Genomic DNA, 17,988 nt, shown 5'->3' with positions numbered 1-17,988 from the left:
ATACAGTGCCAGCTAGGTGGTGGGTTAACTGTTTGGCCTTGGTGAAAGGATACCATTAAGGGGCAGCATTAGTATATTTGTTTTAAAAGGAATCACACTTTTGGAACATTCTAAAGTCTTTATTAGCATCAGATTATTTCATTATAACACTTGTTAACTTTTAAGATGCAGTTAAAATAATTTACTGGCAGCTACCTAAGGCCCCTTGGATCAGTATCTCAGTCTGGGGTTTGGATAAATACTATAAGATTAATGTACCCCAATTAAAGGGGCAAAACTACTGTACAGTAGGTCTCCATACATATGTACTTAAAATACACAGGTACCTTGCAAATTTGAAATGCACAAGACCTCCTTTTATATAGTTTGATACTTATAATACATGAGTGCAGCTTAAATTCTCTGGTGGCACTGGCCACTGGAAGTTGCACTTAAAAAGGTTTTGTCATTATGTAATGGTGATTAAAATCTATGTCTAGGGAATTTTTGTGACTTGCTAGATTTTTATTTTATACATATTTTCAGTTCAAACATACAATTTAAACATTTTTATCTCTAATGACAATGATTACAGAAAAAACTCAGAGCACTAAAATAAGTAAATGAAGTACCTTTTCCAGTTTAGAATTTTCAAATCAGGAATACCTATTCTGAATATTCAGGCATTGTTTTTTTCTTTTTGGAGATGGGAAGGGATAAAGTTGAAAGGATTAATATGAATAAAAGCCATCTTATCAATTTTTATAAAATGACAACCTCTACATTTGAGCACATAAACATTGTATAGGAGAATTCTAAACATTTCAAAGTTATGTCTAAAACATTCAAGCATGACAGCATAAAAATATTCAAAATAACTTGATTTGGGATTATGATATATTCCATAAAGCTAAAGTTACATTTACATATAAACCTTCAGTAAATATGGCAATAGCAACCAGAAAAAGCATCTTCTCCAGCAGTTTCTCTTACCTCTTTATAAAATAGTATTCCAAATAAGTATGTTTGGATAGCAAAATTACTATGCATTTTCCCTAAGACTCACCACCATTATCACTGTATGCCCTATTTTTCTTGGGTAAAATACAAGTTATGAGGTTTTGTGTTTTTTTTTTTTTTTTTTTTTTTTAAGATGAGTAGAAACCAAGGGAAAAAATTTAAAAACATAGGTTTAAGACTTATTTGTAGATTAGCCAAACACCCTGACTTGTCTACATTTTAATAAATGTCAGGCAAATTGAAGTAGTTTCTGTCCCAGTAGCTGCCAGAGTAAATCCAGTCCTGTGCTCCATTGTAGGGATTAGGACCTTGATGGAACCACCTGTTTAAAGAGAAAGGACAAAATTTATAGGGGAAATAGTCTGACATCGCAGGGTATCTGTGGCTTCATTAGCTTGCAGTACTATTTCCCTATTATAGAATTTCTTGCACTGTGAGAGGGCTTTACACAGAGATGGCTGAAGATGTGATGCTGTTACAATCCACAACAATCAGTAATGCAGTTCTACTACACTGAAGTAGGATCTAATAGGGTTGTTAGAAACAGTGTTTTTGTTTTTTGTTTTTGTATTGGGGAATTGAATCTAGGAGAGCGTCACTGAGCTATACCCATGATCCTTTTTAGTTTTTCTTTTGAGACAGGGTCTTGCTAAAATGCAAAACTGGCCTCTAACTTGCATCATACTGCCTCACCCTCCTAAGCAGCTAGTATTACAGGCCCAGCTAGAAAGTGTTTTTGTCTTACTGGTTCATCCTCTGGTCCTGCTCCTTCCATTCGAAGGCATTCTTATAGCAATCGCAAGTAAGGAATTAGGATAAGGAAGTAAACTTTTCTAACACACCTAAGGCAATGTTGTGAGATGCCTGGTTCAGAGTCCAAATGCAAAGCTTCACTTTATTTTTTAGTTGGACACAATACCTTTATTTTGTTTATTGTTTTATGGGGTGCTGAGGATCGAATCCAGGGCCTCACATACACTAGGTGAACGCTCTACCGCCGAGCCACAACTCTGGTCCCCCCTCAAAGCTTCACTCTAAACTAAATGTCAGAGCAGTTATAAAAATGCTAGCTGCCCAAGCTAGTAACTGATAGCAGACCTAGGTTTGATTTTAAAGACCATGATTTCCCTAGTATACTATGCTAAACACAATCCACTGAAGTTAGTCTAAATCTTCCTGGGCAAATTGCCTCAATGCAAATACATATTCTTAGGATACATTTAGCTTTTAACATTTTAACCAGACCTGATTCTAGAAAGAACTGTCCTAATCATGTTCTTGCCCCTTTTTTCTTACCCATTTTACACACTACCAGCTTTCTATAAGATATGGAAATGTAAAACTACTTGCTCAAAAGATTCACAGTTTAATTTGTATAACATTTTATAAATACAATTTAGTTTCCAGCATGGCATTTATGAAAACAGTTTCCTATGTGTTTGCCAGTCTTTGCAAAAAACAAACAAACAAACAAAAACCAAAAACTGCTTCTACAAATATTTAAACAAGGGTGAAGTCAGACTTGTTTGGTGACTCTGGTATTACTATTATCATTATATTAACATTAAAAACCCTAAAAGAAAAAAATGCTTTATATTAGGTTAATTCCTTTAAGGATCCTACAGTAAATGTCCATGACACCAAATTCTTTAAATATTACATATATTATTTAACCTTGGGGACTTGTTTTTCTAATGAGAAGAATATTTTAAATGATTAAAATATGGGTCATTCAGACTTTAGATATACTAAAAAAATCTCAGGATACGTTATTTACTATAATCACAAATTTTTTTTATCTGATATAAAATACAAAGTTTATATTCCCTTGGGTTTCAAAAGTCCAAGCAGTAAAATTGCTTTGGTAGTCAGGCTTAGAAAAGCCAAGCACATCAGTAGGCAAATCAAAATCAGGGTAAGCCAAAATACCTTAAAAACGTTAATTAAGCTCCAGCCTCATGCCATTAGAGTACTTCCATACTTTGAAAAGGGGAAGTTGTCAAAGTTGTAACAAGACTTTTCACAGGATGGTATATTAATAGCAAAGGATGGTCACGTTCACAAACTTCTAGGAAAAGTTCTCCAAAGACTATGTTTCAATCCTAGCTTTAGGGTTTTCCTGTTGTTGGGAACAGTTTAGCCAGAACCCTGCACTAAAGATGTGTCCCTCCAGAGTAACAGCCTGATGTTGGGGCCAGGGGGTCTTTCAACCTCCAGTTCTAATTCTGAGCACTTGTGTCTAGAAGGCCTTCTTCTGCTACAACACTCCTTCCCTCGCCTTCCCACAGAAAATTCTAAATCTTATACTTCAGAACTAAGTATGGGCAAGAGGAAAGAGGAGGGAAAGATGCCATGTAGTCCACAGTGCCCAGGGGTCTATATCAGTAAAAGAACCTTTATAAAAAATATTTCTGCACACCATGCTCATACTATGGAAAGAATACCACCAATTTGGTTGCATCACCCTGCCCCCCTGCCATTCCTGTCTCTCCTACCAGTTCCTTGACCTCTTCCCCATGCCTTCCCTATTGAAGTCTGGGGGCTCCTCTAAGGAAATAAGCCAGGACCACAAGCAGCCACCCTCCTCAGCAGGACTCACATACATACAGCCTGAAAAACTGCAGCCTGAATTCTCTTCAAGTGAGCAAAAGGAACATTAGCAGGGATTCCAGATTTTAGTAAGGATAAATGTGGGTCACATTAAAGTGAGTTTTTGGGTTCATTTCAAGAAGAGAAGAAAATGCTCTTTGACAAAACTGTTCTACTTCTACCTACATTCAAACTGAGCCAAAGTGTTTTAAAACACGTGGTCAGTCCTGAAAACAGTAAGTGTAAAATCTCATCACCACCACTGGAAAGGAGCTCAAAGCATGGAATCTTGACAAAGCATGGGCAGGATTATTTCAAAGACCAATATGTTCATATAAGAACAGTGAGGCTGAGAGCCCTGTGGAAGCAACCAAGTGCAAGCCTCAAAATGACAGCTGTCCCACACAGCTCTAGTTTTTATTTTCAAGCTTCTAATGAATTTTCTACAGATATTTGCTTTTGGAATGCTAAAGACTTTCATCTGATAGTAAAAATTCTTGGTGGATTTTTGCTTACATGATATAACTGAAAATGGGATCAGAAAAGGCATTCTAGAAAAAAGTGATAAAGTGTATCACATGTTTTCAAAAGGGATCACAGCAAAGGGGCTTCATCTAAAGGACTAATGAAGATGAATGCTCTGATCTTGGATCTGCTGCTTACCAGCTGTGTACCTTTGAACATGGCTCCTAAATGAAATGAAATATACCATTGTTTGCTTTCCTCCAATACAAAGAAGGGAATTCTAGATAAGCAGTTTTTACACTGTATTCCAGAGTTCTAGGGACCTGGGGTATGTGCAGATGGGAGAAAGTGAGGAGTGGCCCAGGTCCTGCCCACATAGCACCTTGGTTTGCATGTGTTCCTATCTGTAGAGTGAGTTTTCATTTGCAAAGAAGAGTCTCATGTTAACAAAAAAGAACAAAACCTACTGGATTAGACACCCAAGATCATTTCTAAAACTAAAATCTTTCTGTACCATGTAAAAAGATGACCAAATAATATCTTTTTGGATGCTTGAAAAATTATGCCCATATTAAATCTTAACATTTACTTAGTAACGCTGAATTATGTAGAAAATGTTTTTATGATATTCCTATTTATAAGTGATTTTACTGCTCAACCCAAGTGACTAAATAACTCCTGATTTAAAAAATCTTTCTAGGGCTGGGATTGTGGCTCAGCGGTAGAGCACTCGCCTAGCATGCGTGGGGGCCCTGGGTTCGATCATCAGCACCACATAAAAATAAATGAATGGAATAAAGGTATTGTGTCCAACTACAACTAAAAAAATAAAAAAAATTTAAAAAAAATCTTTCTACTCCTAAATGGAATACAAGATGCTACTTTAAACAAATCCTACTACCTTTATGTATCAAATCCCTTATGTTTGAAAAGTAAAGGTACTGTCTAAATATCAACAATACATGATATACGTATAAGCAAATGATCCTATAATTATCCTATTATTTCCTTGCATATATGAGCAAATAGCTGTTATTTTCATGCCAAAATATAATTCTGTATTTTACTTTGCCTTTATAATAAGGGACAGGGTTTGCTGGATAAGGAAGAAAATTAAGTTTAATGGGCCTTATCTATGATAATTGTATGGGAATATTTTAAATTTAATTTCCCAGTAGTCATTTTTCTTTGTCACATGAGCAATTCTTTTGGCTTTAATACTTAAATTCAAATGACTTTGAATAATATTTTGATAATAATTTGAACAATAATTAGTCTAACATTTGAATATTTTTCATAGTAATTATGTTAAAATGTTTCAATGAAAGATTAGGTGGGAAAACTGAATAAACGTGAAATTATTCTAAGTTCTTAGTGAGACCTCACAGAGCTCCTTTAAGATTCCATCCTAAGGACAACGTAGCAGGGTCAGCAATTCACAGCGTCTAAAACCTCTGCTTCTCATACACACAGCAGCCTGCCAGAGGGCTCAGTCACATACTGAAGATGGTACACACCTCGTCTTCCAGTCTTCTTCTGACTTGGACCTGTTTTTACGGGCTGCTCGTTGTTTTTCCTCAAGCCGTTTTTTTTCTTCACTAGCTTGGTCTAAAACAAGAACATTAAAGAAAAACATTTATTCTCTACACTAAGAATGCCAGGCACATGGATAAGCATAATAACTTTATGGAGAACCACTCTCTGTGTGTATTAGTGTTCTTGCCACTAAAATACAGCCATTGTCAAACATGAAGTTAAAATCTTACATACCCAGGCTAGGAAAGGTGGGGTTGGCACTCAAAATGTCTTCATGTCTTTTGATTGCTTATGCCCTTAATAACCTCTGCATTTACCAAAAACCCCTTGCTTATTCATAAAGCCAAAAAATTATGTTAAAATGTTTCAATGAAAGATTGGATGGAAAAACTATTTTAAATTCTTAGTGAGACCTTACAGAACTCATTCAAATTCTGTTCATAAAAAATTAAAACAATTTTCCAGAATGCTGATGATCTGTCTCACTGGAGACAATCAGACTAGTTAAGACAGGGTTTCTTCCCCTTGTTACTACTGCCACATTGGATCCGATGATTCTTTACTGTCAGAGGCTGTCCTGTGCACGACAGGATTTTTAGCACCAGCCCTGGCCTCTAGATGGTACTTTCCCCAGATGTGACAAAGTCTCCAGATATTGCCATATGTTTCCTGGGGGATGGGGATTTTTCCCTTTTGAAGAACCACCATGTTAAAAGCAACACTTTAAAAATTATTTAAATAATTACCCAAGGGAAGTAATGTTCCCCCCCTGCTCCCCCATCCCATATCGGGAATTGAACCAAGGTGTACTCTACTTGTGAGCTATCTCCCCACCCCTTTTTATTTTGAGACAAGGTCTCACTAAGTTGCATAGGCTGGCCTGGCCCTTACAATCCTTCTGCCTTAGGTAAATACCAACCAAAAAAGAAACAAGTTGCTGGGACTACAGGCCCACACCACCCATGCCTGGCAGAAGTCATGCTCTGAGGCTCACAAGATGCTATGTGAATTATGAAATGTAATTAGAATACAACTCAAAGTTGACAAACATGCTAAATTTCTCTCTCTGAAATTTAAGACAATGCCTCTAGCCACGTGTAATATATTAAATGATTAGGGTGTGTGACAGTTTCAGTTAACAGAGTGTACTTCCAATTTTCAAATTTAACAACAAGTTAAATTTAAATTTTAAATTTCCAAGAAAATGCCAATACCCCAATAATGCTAACAATCACCAGAAATGAAACAAATGACCAGCCCCAGTGAACTGTACCAGTTATAGCAGTAGACACTTCTTACCTATTTCTCCATTCTCCATGGCTCTGATGTCAGGCCGTAACCTGCAGTCAGTCTTAGGAATCACACTCTCCATTTCCTTGTCAACTTCATTCAAAACCATTGCAAAGCTGGTAAAATTATACATCTGACAAGAAGCAAAATGATCAAATTAACATATACCAAGGCATGATGACACCAAACAGAAAGCCCTGAAAGAGGCTGATTTGAAAGTGACCCTTTACTCCTTTCTCAGATCATGCCTAACAGTTTTCCTTGACTCTGCACCATCTGTGGGTACTGGTCTCAAAGCAGACCTCACAATAACCTCTATCAACTTTCAGAACTATGGGCAAAATCAACAGTCATCTTCCTTCATTCCTGGCTGGGTCTGGAAGGTTTACACTGACAGGCTTCATCAGCTTATATTTGACAGAGGCCAGCCTTATGCCTAAGTAACATAAAGAAGGCCCACTGAGGTCCCACCCTACATGTCTTCCAGCCAGCACCAGAGAGGGTGGACGATGACATGAGTGTGCTGGGCCTCTGGGTAAGGAGGAAAAGCAGCACACAGGGGCCAGCAGGGAACAACTGATCATGTCTCAGTGTTGCCTGGGAAAGGGCATCCCCAAAGCTGGCTATAAACAATGTGGCCACATCCAGCAAGGCTGGTCTCACCTGGGCGGAATTTGGAGGCCGTGGGGCTATTCGCCACAGGAGAACACTTCCAGGGATAACAAATACACTTTCAGAATCTGGCATTGGCATTTCATCAGACTCTTCAGAAGTGCTCATCTAGAAAACCAGCAATGAGCAGCATTTAAGTAAGAAGTTTTAAGATATGTACATACACTTATAAATAATGAAATAAACACCATTTACTGTATACCACTAGAAAGTACACTGCAGGAGGGCAGAGACACCATGACTTTTTTTCTTTTATTGCTGCAGAAAGTTTTATTTTCATTTGGTCTGAGGCTTGGGAGAGGGCGCCAGGGATGCAGAGCATGCTCACGGTGCTGGCAGACTGTGCTCCAGGGTGAGCCTTTGAAAGAGCTGCTCTCCCAGCTGGCGGTGGGGGTAAAGACAGGTGGCCACCATCCTCCTCCAGAGCTCCACTGTCTCACCCAGGAAGTGGTTCTCCAGAAGTCAAAAAGACAGGGGGTCTGCATGGTCACAGCCCAGGGCATGAAGATACAAAGGAACCTGGTTTAGACCCTGGCACCAGAATTTTACTCATTCCTCTTGATAAGGCCTCTGCACATCCTCTCCCAGGAGATTCTCAGTATAGGAGACCTGCAGATGTAAACAGATCAGATGGCTGGCTGATGGGCCTCGACCTTGGTGGAATAATTCTGACGAATTTGGGAGGTCATGGTGGGTCAGCAATGAGGAACTAACCACAAAACACAGTGTTGGCTGTTCTAGGAGAAGACGGGAGATTAGATGGTCCTGGAGGTTGTGACTGGAAAGAAGAATGCAAGGTGTTTGCAGGTTGGAAGAGAGGGAGTGCTCAGGGGCCATTATATCCAAACACTGTTGAAGCAAGAGACAGATCTACAAGACTGCCAGGTATCTGCAACACAATGACTTTCTAACCCATATATATTCACCTTCTCACACCTGGGAAAGACCGAGCAAGTACTGTGTGTATGGAGCTGCATGTGCTGCACGGTGTCATCTGCATCAAGGCACCATCAAGCAGTCCTCTGTACCACACCACATTATGTTTTTAAAACTTAAATTTTGTCTTTAAAATTTTGTCTTATTTTAAAGACAAAATAACTCACTTGATAATTACTGTGAACCTTCTAAATGCTCAGTACTGGGATGCAGAACTACAAGAAATGCCTGACTTTTGAGGAACTTAAATACACTGGAGACACAGCCAACATAAGCAACACTCTGAGAAAAATAAAACTTTACATCCTGGGGCACTTAACTAAACTCATTAATGACACAAACCCAGTAGGGATCCTGAATGCATCTGATAAAAAGAGAATTTAAAAAGATGTTAGGCCGAGAAGAAACTAACATTTCCTTTGGCTACACACCCTGTGGGCCAGAGCTAGGTGCTTTGCTTATTCAGTCTTTATGTAACAGGCCCAGGAGGAGCTGATATTACCATAGTGGTATTCATAAAGAACTCACGGCTTTGGAAGGTTAGTTATATTCCCAACATCACAGTTAACAAATCTAAACCATGGATTGAGACACTTTCAGTGAAATCATGATTTAAAAAACAGACAAAATTGATGATAAAAGCTTCCCACAGCACATGTTCAGGAACCTCAGAAATCCATGGAAGGGAGATGGACAGGAAGGGGAGAGAGAGCAGACAAGAAATGAAATGAATGTATGAAGGAAAGCCACTGGTCTACAAAGACTCACTAGGGATTCAGGGAACATAGGGACGTTTTCTTGAGTTTTGCCAATGTCCTATGCTGTCTAAGCTCTGTAAAAGAGGGCTGTGTGCCAGTGAGGCTGTCTTCACTATGCTGCCTTCTAACTGGCAGGAGCATAGACAAGGAGTCTGTGTCAAGGGTTCCAGGATCCTGGGACATTTTCTTCTCCAGCCCCTTGGATTCCCTGACAGTTGCAGTGAACAGTTAGGACATCTCACAGGATGAGGCAGAGCAGGCAGGAACATAGGCTGTGAGAGAAGAGTGGAACCATGCACACAGGGCTAAAGGGAAATACCAAAAAGCCAAAGCCATAGGAAAGCAGCAGGCTCTGGCCATTTAACAAAACTCTTCATCTCAGAAAACAGCTCAATTTACAAAGAAAGTCACTAATAAATATAACTTCTGCTTTTGAGAATGTAAGACTTTTTAAACTTTTGCATGCATAACAAACATGGGAAGAGCACCAGAGACAGTGATTTTGTAGGTCTAAGATGAGGCCCATGAGCCTGCATTTGTAACACACTCTCTCAGACAATGTCAGTTCCAGGACGTACTTTCAGCAGAAAGAATTTCATCAATCTACTATGAGCAGGGACTGTTCTGAGCCTTTTATATCTGTTAACTCATCCAACTAGTAGGTGCTGTCCTGATCTGCGTTTCATAAATGAAGGTACTGAGGCAGAGGGATGTGAGCTTGCCGTGCTCACAAATGATGGGACCTGGATTCCAACCCAGAGTCTGTGCCTAGACAATCAGGCTAGTTACCAGAAAGGAGTCAGTCCTCAAACAAGTATTTCCTGGTCAAACAGGTGCACACTTTCTTTAGCTCTCAACTGTTCTGACTAGAGGGTTGAGACAGGAGCCTGCTGCATGCTGGAGCCTGCCTGGGCCAGGCAGCAAGAAGCTAAGTGTCTTTGCCCTTGGGAGATTCTATCAGGACACTGACTGACCCGCAAAGAGGCAAATTCAGAATGAAGAGCAGAGGAGTCCAATAATTGCACTGTTAGCCACCAAAGCCTTAACTTCAGTGACTGAAGATAAGGAAGGAACCAACAAGACAGATAAACATGAAAACGTAAGAGATCATTTTGGAGGAAATTTTACTTATTCAAATAATTTCAACCTCTAACCCACATAAGAAAATTTGTCTAAGGTGAGCTCCAATTTTCAAAAACTTTGTGAATTAAACCAAAGCCCCACATAGAACTGCTACACAGTTGTAAAAGTGGTACACAGCCACATCTTATAGAAGATTATAGTAAATATTTGCTACTAAGGCAGATATGTACTCATTTAAAAGAAGCAAGGAGAAGAATTACATGCATTAGCAACACCAAAAAAGAAACATCAAACTGTGATCCAATAAGAGGCCACTTCCAAAAGGATTAGTACCAATGTAAGAGTCCAGTTACTCCTTGATACCACCTTACGGGATGTTCACCTGTTTACTGTTCTTCTTCTCTTCAGTGTTTTTCTTATCATTTTTTTTATAAGCATCAAAAGTGGCAGGGTCAACACTGTATAGACACTCAGTCCACTTCCCATAGAGAGCACAAAGCTTCTTCTTACTGTGAAGAGAAGTTGACGTTTAGCCAACAAGCCAATATTTAACCAAATATTAAAATAAAGCTTTTAATGAATCATTCTTTTAAGAAACAGGAGCTGTTTTCTATTTGTTAGAATGTGAGCTTTTTAGATTATGACAGATTTTTATTTTTTGAGAGAGAGAGAGAGAGAGAGAGAGAGAGAGAGAGAGAGAGAGAGAGAATTTTTTAATATTTATTTTTCAGTTTTTGGCGGACACAACATCTTTATTTTATTTTTATGTGGTGATGAGGATTGAAAGCCGTGCCCCGTGCATGCCAGGCGAGTGCGTTACCGCTTGAGCCACATCCCCAGCCCCAGATTATGACAGATTTTAATACTGACTTCTAGTGAACAACATCTATGCTACTCAACATTTAAAATGAAACCTTACCTTTTATCTTGAATGTAGCCTTCAACTTTGTGTAATTCCTTACCAAAAAGGCCACATGGCTTAAAATTCAACACACATTTGTCCCCAGTCCTAGGAAGGAAATATTAAGTTCAGATTACCATTTAACAGTAGAGAACAGTGACTCTGTAATCTTTCTGGCAGTTAATTGCTGCTTACTGATTTTCTGTACAGGCCAGGCTCCATACAGATGCTGATTAATGCTCCATCAGTATTATACCCATAAAGGAAAGGGACGTGAGGTTCATCAAGAATAAGAAACCTGCCTAAATTCATCAGGTGGGACTTGAACTGTTAAAGTAATTCTTATGCTGTTCCCCCCTCACCCTATGCTCCCCCATATAAAATAACACAAAATAAACAACATAAGAAAAATAAACAGATTGGAATTAAGATTCTCAAGAGTTAAGGAACTCAGAGTTTATCCAGCTTTCTTAATCAGAAACTTTTTTTTTTTTTTTTTTGGTACCAGCAAATGAACCCAGGGGTGCTTAATCATTGGGCTACATTTCCAGTGCTTTTTATTTTTTATTTTGAGACAGGGTCTTGCTGAGTTGCTTAGGGTCTCACTAAGTTGGTGAGGCTGGCCTTGAACTTGTGACCCTTCTGTGTTAGCCTCTTCAGCCTCTGGGATTACAGGCGTTTGCCACTGCACCTGGCTCTTAATCAGAAACTTGAGTGAACACTATCATTAAATGGTTTGGTTCTATGCCCTTAAGGGTTACACTGCCTGATTTTGTTTTTGTTTTGAGACAGGTTCTTACTATATTGTGTATGTTGCCCAGGCTGGTCTCGAACTCACGATTCTCTAGCCATAGCCTCCCAAGTAGCTGGAACTACTGACCAATATTGCTGTCCTACTGCCTGATTCATACATTTTCATGAGTACTACCTAAGCCTCCCTCTACCCTCTTTTTTAAAAATGAAACCCACTGGAATGGTTTGGTAGAAGCTGATGACACAGGTGTGTACCCTGAAGAGCCTTACTTGTGGTTTGTGATTTCCACATTGCCATACTGTTCGATCCAGAGTTTACCCACAATGATATTATGCACACAGCAGGTAGGATTTGTCCATGTATATGCTTCATTGTGCCTAAAAAACAAACCAAACCCACAGAAATAATGAGAAGTGTCATTTTGCTTAAAAGTGTACTTGCTTCAAATTCTTTTACTCAGGATTACAAATTAGGCTTCTTAAAAGGACAAAGTTTTAAGACTTTAAAAATTATTAATGTAACTCACTGTAACACAAGTATAAACTGTCTAGAATTCTTGTTTTAAAAGGAAACAAAGACATAAGAAAAACTTCCACCAAACTCTTAAGTATAAACTACATATGGGTTGAACATTCCTAGCCCAAAAATTGGAAATACAAAGTTGAGTGCCAACATAATGTTAAAAATGATTTGGATTTTGAAGCATTTGACATTTTGGACTTTCAAATTAGGGATACTCATCTAATAAAATCTACAAACATTTTGAAATACAAAAGACTCCAAAATCCAAAACACTTTGGGTTTAAGCATTTAGGTAAGGAATACTCAACCTGTATATAATCACTTTACGCACTCAAAAAACTGGTGAAACATATTAAAAGTAAAATTAAATGGGAGGCAGAAAATAAACATGAGTCCAATTTGGCACATTCCACAAGAGTAGCTGCCAGCTCACCAAAAGAAAAACTCACTGAAGTGAATAGACTCCAATTTTACACATCCATTGCTTTTGAAAAAAAAAAACATCTTTGTGCATGTACCTTTAGGTAATGTGTTTTTAAATTTTATTTTTAATTTATGTATGGAAAAATATTTTTTGCAAAACAATTTCTGTGTCCTGTTCTATGAGTTTAATGCATACAGTGATCTATGTAATTATCACCAACACAATCAGAATATGGAGCAACTCCATCACCGTCCCAAAATTTGCTCATACTTCCCTTATGCAGTCAGACCTTCCTCTATTCCTAATCCTCAAATCCCTAATCCCATCCTGAATCCCTAAACATCTTACCTGTTCTGTAAAAAAATAGTTTTATCTTTTTCAGAATGTTGCATAAATAAAATGATATAGTACATAATCTTTAAAGTTTAGCTTCTTCAATTTGTAGAATGCATTGGAAATTCAGTTATGTTCTTCTATGTATCAATAGTTCATTCTTTTCATTGCTGAGTAATATTCCACTGTATGAATATGCCATAGTTTAACCATACACCCAGCGAAGGGCATCAAGTGGTATTCGGGTTTTGGTGATTATAAATAATGTTACTGTACAAGATTGTACAGAGGTTTTGGTATGGACATATTTTTTCTTTTCTCTAAGATAGGAGTACTGAATCATGTGGTAACCATATGGCTAACTTTATACAAAATCACCAAAGTGTTCTCCAGAGTGTCTCTACCATTTTACATTTCCCACCAACAATATATGAGATTTCTAGTTTGCCCTACATCCTTGTCGCACTTTGGTTTTTTTTTTTTTTTATAACTTTTATTTATTTATTTTTATATGGTGCTGAGGATCGAACTCAGGGCCTTGCATGTTCAAGGTGATCTTTCTACTGCTGAGCCACAACCCCAGCCCTTGTCAACACTTTTTACTGTGAGTTTATTAAATTATTTTGTCTTTAGCCAGTCTGATAGCTGTGTCTTGGTATCTCATTGTGTCTTTAATTTGTATTTCTCTAATAATTAATGCTATTGAGCACCTTTTCTCATGCTAATTTGGTACCCACATCTAATGGTAAAACATCTCTTCACAATCTCATTCTGTGTTATTTCTTGTTTAAATTTTTTAGTTGTAGATAGACACAATATTTATATTTTTATTTATTTTTATGTGGTGCTGAGGATTGAACCCAGTGCCTCAGGCTTGTGAGGTAAGCACTCTACCACTGAGCTACAACCCCAGCCCATGATTCTGTGTTATTTCTTATTGTTGAGTTTTCAGTTCTTTATATATTCTGGATACAAATCCTTTGTTTCATATATGACTGGTCTATAATTTTTTTTATAGTATGAATAGTTTTCTTTACAGAGCAAAAGTTTTTAATTTTGATAAAACATCAATTTTATGGATTGTACTTTTGATATTGTATCTATATGAGGTCCGCAAAATCCAAAGTCATAAGATTTTTTTTCTTCCCAAAGCATTTTATTTTATGTTATTTTAGAGTATGATCTACTTTGAATTTAAAGTGTGAAGGATAGCTGAGGTTCATTTTTTAACATAGAGATGAACACTGGTCCCCATACATTTTGTGGAAATGACCACCTTTCTTACTTGCATCGTCATTACACCTTTGTGAAAAATCAACTGACCATATTTCTGTGGGGTCAATTTCTGGACTCTTCTCTGTTCCACCAATGTATGTGGTCAGCCCTTTTGCCAATACCACAAAGTCTGGGTTATGATAGTTTTAAAATCTTCAAATTGGGTACTGGGAGTCCATCAATCCTGTTTTCCCTTTCCAAAACTGTTTTGGCTGTGCTATTTTATTTGCCTTTCCATATAAAATTAGAATATATTTCTCTGTATCTATTAAAATCATCAAGAGATTTTGATTTGGTTGTGCTAATAAAGACTGCTTATAGACCAACCAGGGAGAACTGATACCTTAACTAGACTGCGGCTTCTGAATACAGTGAGATGCAATACCCCTCCCCATCACTCTGGTATCCTTTAATTACCTTCATCAGGATCTTGTAGTTTTCAGCGTACTCAGTCTACATATTTCATTATTACCACTGTGCTGCTGAGTTTTCCTGGTTACTCTATTTCCAGTAATGTATTTTTCATTACTAAAATTTCCAGAAATACTTCTATTCTTTGCAGGAATGTCTTTCAATTTCTTCATCTGAGAATGTTCACCTTCACCTCAGGGAGCACACTTATAACAGCTGCTTTAAAGTTTCTGATGCAAATTTCAATATCTGGGTTGTTCTGGGGTTAGTTAGGAGACTGCCTTTTTCACTGTGAGTTGTTAAGGTTTTTCTGTTTCTTGGTATGCCAATACTTTTGGACTGTATTCTGGACTCTTGAATTTTATGAGAATCAGTGTCCTCTTAACCTTTTCTGGAGAAGATTATTTTGATTTGTCTTAATAGGCAATTAACATAGTTTCACACTACAAGTCCTGACCATTTTTCTGTAGTCTTTGATTGCAGTGTTAGTTTCATCTTCAAAGCCTTTTGGTGTTATTCAGATTCGTTCCTCAGTAGCCATCCAGGGCTTTGGGCCTGAGGCCACACCAGTGTTCAGAACTTGAGGCCATAAGTGAGCCGTTTCAGGTCATTTCAATGCATGAGTATAAGGATGGGCTTAGAAATCCACCCACAGGCTTTCAAGATTTCTGTGTGAAGCTCCCTCCTCTCTGTGCTTTTAGCTCCACTCTTAGCTACCAGGGATCCTTTCCTCTGTCTGGCAAGCTGGGGTTGGAGCCTCTATTCTATCTCTGCTTCCCACAATAAGGCCTTCTTCTTGGGCAAAGAGGCAAGAGAAAAGAAGTAACAAGGATTCCCTTCACTCTTTGGACAGGCTCCCTTCATCCAGTTCCTGTGGCCAAGGAGAACTTCCGCTGAGTTTTTAGAACTGGTGTGGCTGATGCTGCCACTGACAGTGCAGGAAAGCAGATGTGTGCCCTATGGCTTGTTGTGGAACAACAGAATGTTCCTGTCTCTCTCTATCTGCAAGGGATCTTTCTAGGGCCTCTAATTAGAGAGAGTTTCTCTTGAAACCCTGTCTGCCTCCACTGCCCCATTTTGCGACTTGCTGCATTGACAGTAAGCCAGGAAAAATGGGAAGAATCTCACTGCCATGTTGGTCTTTGGGATTTGATTTCTCTTTCCCATTTGCTTATCTTTTTTCACATTCAGAGTCCCTGATCATTGCTTTTTTGTCTTCAGTCCAGGGTTTCTAGTGGTAATCAGAAAGGGAGAGGGAAGAGAGCTTACTTACTCTGCCTTAACTACTAAACTAAACTATTAAACTACTACCAAACTACTAAAGTTGTTGCAAATGTAATGCTAGCTACTGAATATTTCTTCGAATTTAAAGCTATTCTTGCACAAGAATAGAACTCCTAACTTAATTAATAGCTAATAAGTGCCACACAATTGTATTTCATTATTTCTCAAGTAAATTCATTTTGAAAGGTCTTTAAATAAAACATTGGCGGCATAATACATAGACAGCTAGTTTCATAAGAACTGCCAAGGAATGATTAACCCCATTGGTCTTAAAAACGACCCAAACACCATTGTCGAACATTAAGTTAAACTTTTTAGATACACCCAGATTGAGTAACGATGGCTAAGGCTATGCTTTATAAATTCTTTTACATAGAGGCAGATAGTTTACAATTACAAATATTGTTACATTTTCTCCAGCTTTTGAATATTAAGGTGAGATCTGTGTACGTGTGTGTACGCTTACGAGTAAGTATGCATGAAACGAGTTGAATGTTTGATCAGAACTTACTCAAGGAGCTCCAAGGTGATGGTTCCTTTGGGTTCTGCTTCTACACTCTTCCCCCAGAACTTTAGTTTGGGATAGATTGAGCCATGAAAGATGAAATCGTTGTTTAACCCTTCTGCATGAAATGCACTGATTGGTGGGTGATGGCTGACCTGTTCAGAAATGAGTCTAAATCCAAGGTCATCTCTTTAAAAAAAAGAAAGGGCAACATTGTAATTATTCTATCATCTAATGTCTACATTACTGTCATTTCAGTCAAAAAAGCAATTAAAATATTGAAGAAACAGGCTTGACAAAGTAAATAATTCTTTATCATCGTCCCGATGAAAGAACAACTTAACATGAGGAATGGTACAACTGTACACATGCACAGAAACTACTAAAGTTGTTGCAAATGTAATGCTAGTTACTTGAAATAAAGGAAACTCACATGAATTTGGGTGATTTATATGAAATGGAAGTATTATGCATGTACACTTAAAATTTATCAATTCTTTCACCTTAATGTAGAGATATACAATGTCTCTACTTTCCAACATCTAAGGAATAAATTTTATGCAAAGAAAAGGAAGATGATACAAGAAAACCACATAAATTTCCATGATTAAACAAGACACAGACTAGTGCAGGCAAACAGAACTGCACTTGAAGATACATTCCCTGCCTTTAAGGCAACAGTACTGCATGAAATCATGCTAATATATTTTATATGATTATATATTTTAAAAACATGATCATGCCTTATAACTACATTTTAAAAAGAGAGAATCACTAATCCCATGTGATCAGGAACATTAAAATCCTCACAATTACTTTTTATGAATGTACATTTAATATCCATTTCAGTATTTTTGAGATAGTAAAATAAGTTTCATAGAAACAAACATCAGAATTGTTAATTTGTCCCAGTCATACAGAATTATATATGGTAGTGCTCAAAATATTCATCTTTCTTCTTTATTGAAAAGCCATGTTAATCACGCAAATTCAACTATCGGTCCAGAATGGAATGGAAGACCTCACCGAACTAATTCATACGTCTCTCCCAGAAGCGGGTTGAAGGGCTTTCCAGTGCGTTCCCACTGAGAAGCGACAGCAGACACGGCAAATGCAGCTACACACTGTGGGACAAAGCATCACACGAGTTAAAAATAGCCCAGCCTGCTCTCATGCAGGAACTGAAATTGTGCTGAACACAGTAACTAACAAAATTATTTTGAGGAGTTTCATTATTCTGGATTTTTAATA

The 17,988-nt window shown here is 37.9% G+C and overlaps 1 protein-coding gene across 5 annotated transcripts in view; it reads right to left on the bottom strand.

Annotated features, from left to right (window-relative positions):
* Window positions 1-98: 98 nt before the first annotated feature.
* Osbpl1a (oxysterol binding protein like 1A) overlaps window positions 99-17,988 on the bottom strand; it is a 226,335-nt gene continuing 208,445 nt past the window's right edge. For all 5 annotated transcript variants that reach the window (XM_071602837.1, XM_071602836.1, XM_027935653.3 and 2 more), the window contains 9 exons: window positions 17,764-17,861; window positions 16,744-16,926; window positions 12,253-12,360; window positions 11,248-11,337; window positions 10,711-10,837; window positions 7,543-7,659; window positions 6,889-7,012; window positions 5,571-5,661; window positions 99-1,321 (listed from right to left, as the gene is read on the bottom strand). In XM_071602837.1, coding sequence (XP_071458938.1) covers window positions 1,219-1,321; window positions 5,571-5,661; window positions 6,889-7,012; window positions 7,543-7,659; window positions 10,711-10,837; window positions 11,248-11,337; window positions 12,253-12,360; window positions 16,744-16,926; window positions 17,764-17,861 — 1,041 coding nt within the window. In that variant the 3' untranslated portion in view covers window positions 99-1,218. The remainder of the gene's footprint in view (window positions 1,322-5,570; window positions 5,662-6,888; window positions 7,013-7,542; window positions 7,660-10,710; window positions 10,838-11,247; window positions 11,338-12,252; window positions 12,361-16,743; window positions 16,927-17,763; window positions 17,862-17,988) is intronic.

This window comes from Marmota flaviventris, chromosome 16 (genome assembly GCF_047511675.1).
Source record: "Marmota flaviventris isolate mMarFla1 chromosome 16, mMarFla1.hap1, whole genome shotgun sequence".
Lineage (NCBI taxonomy): Eukaryota > Metazoa > Chordata > Mammalia > Rodentia > Sciuridae > Marmota > Marmota flaviventris.
This window is presented reverse-complemented; position numbering and strand designations above follow the sequence as displayed.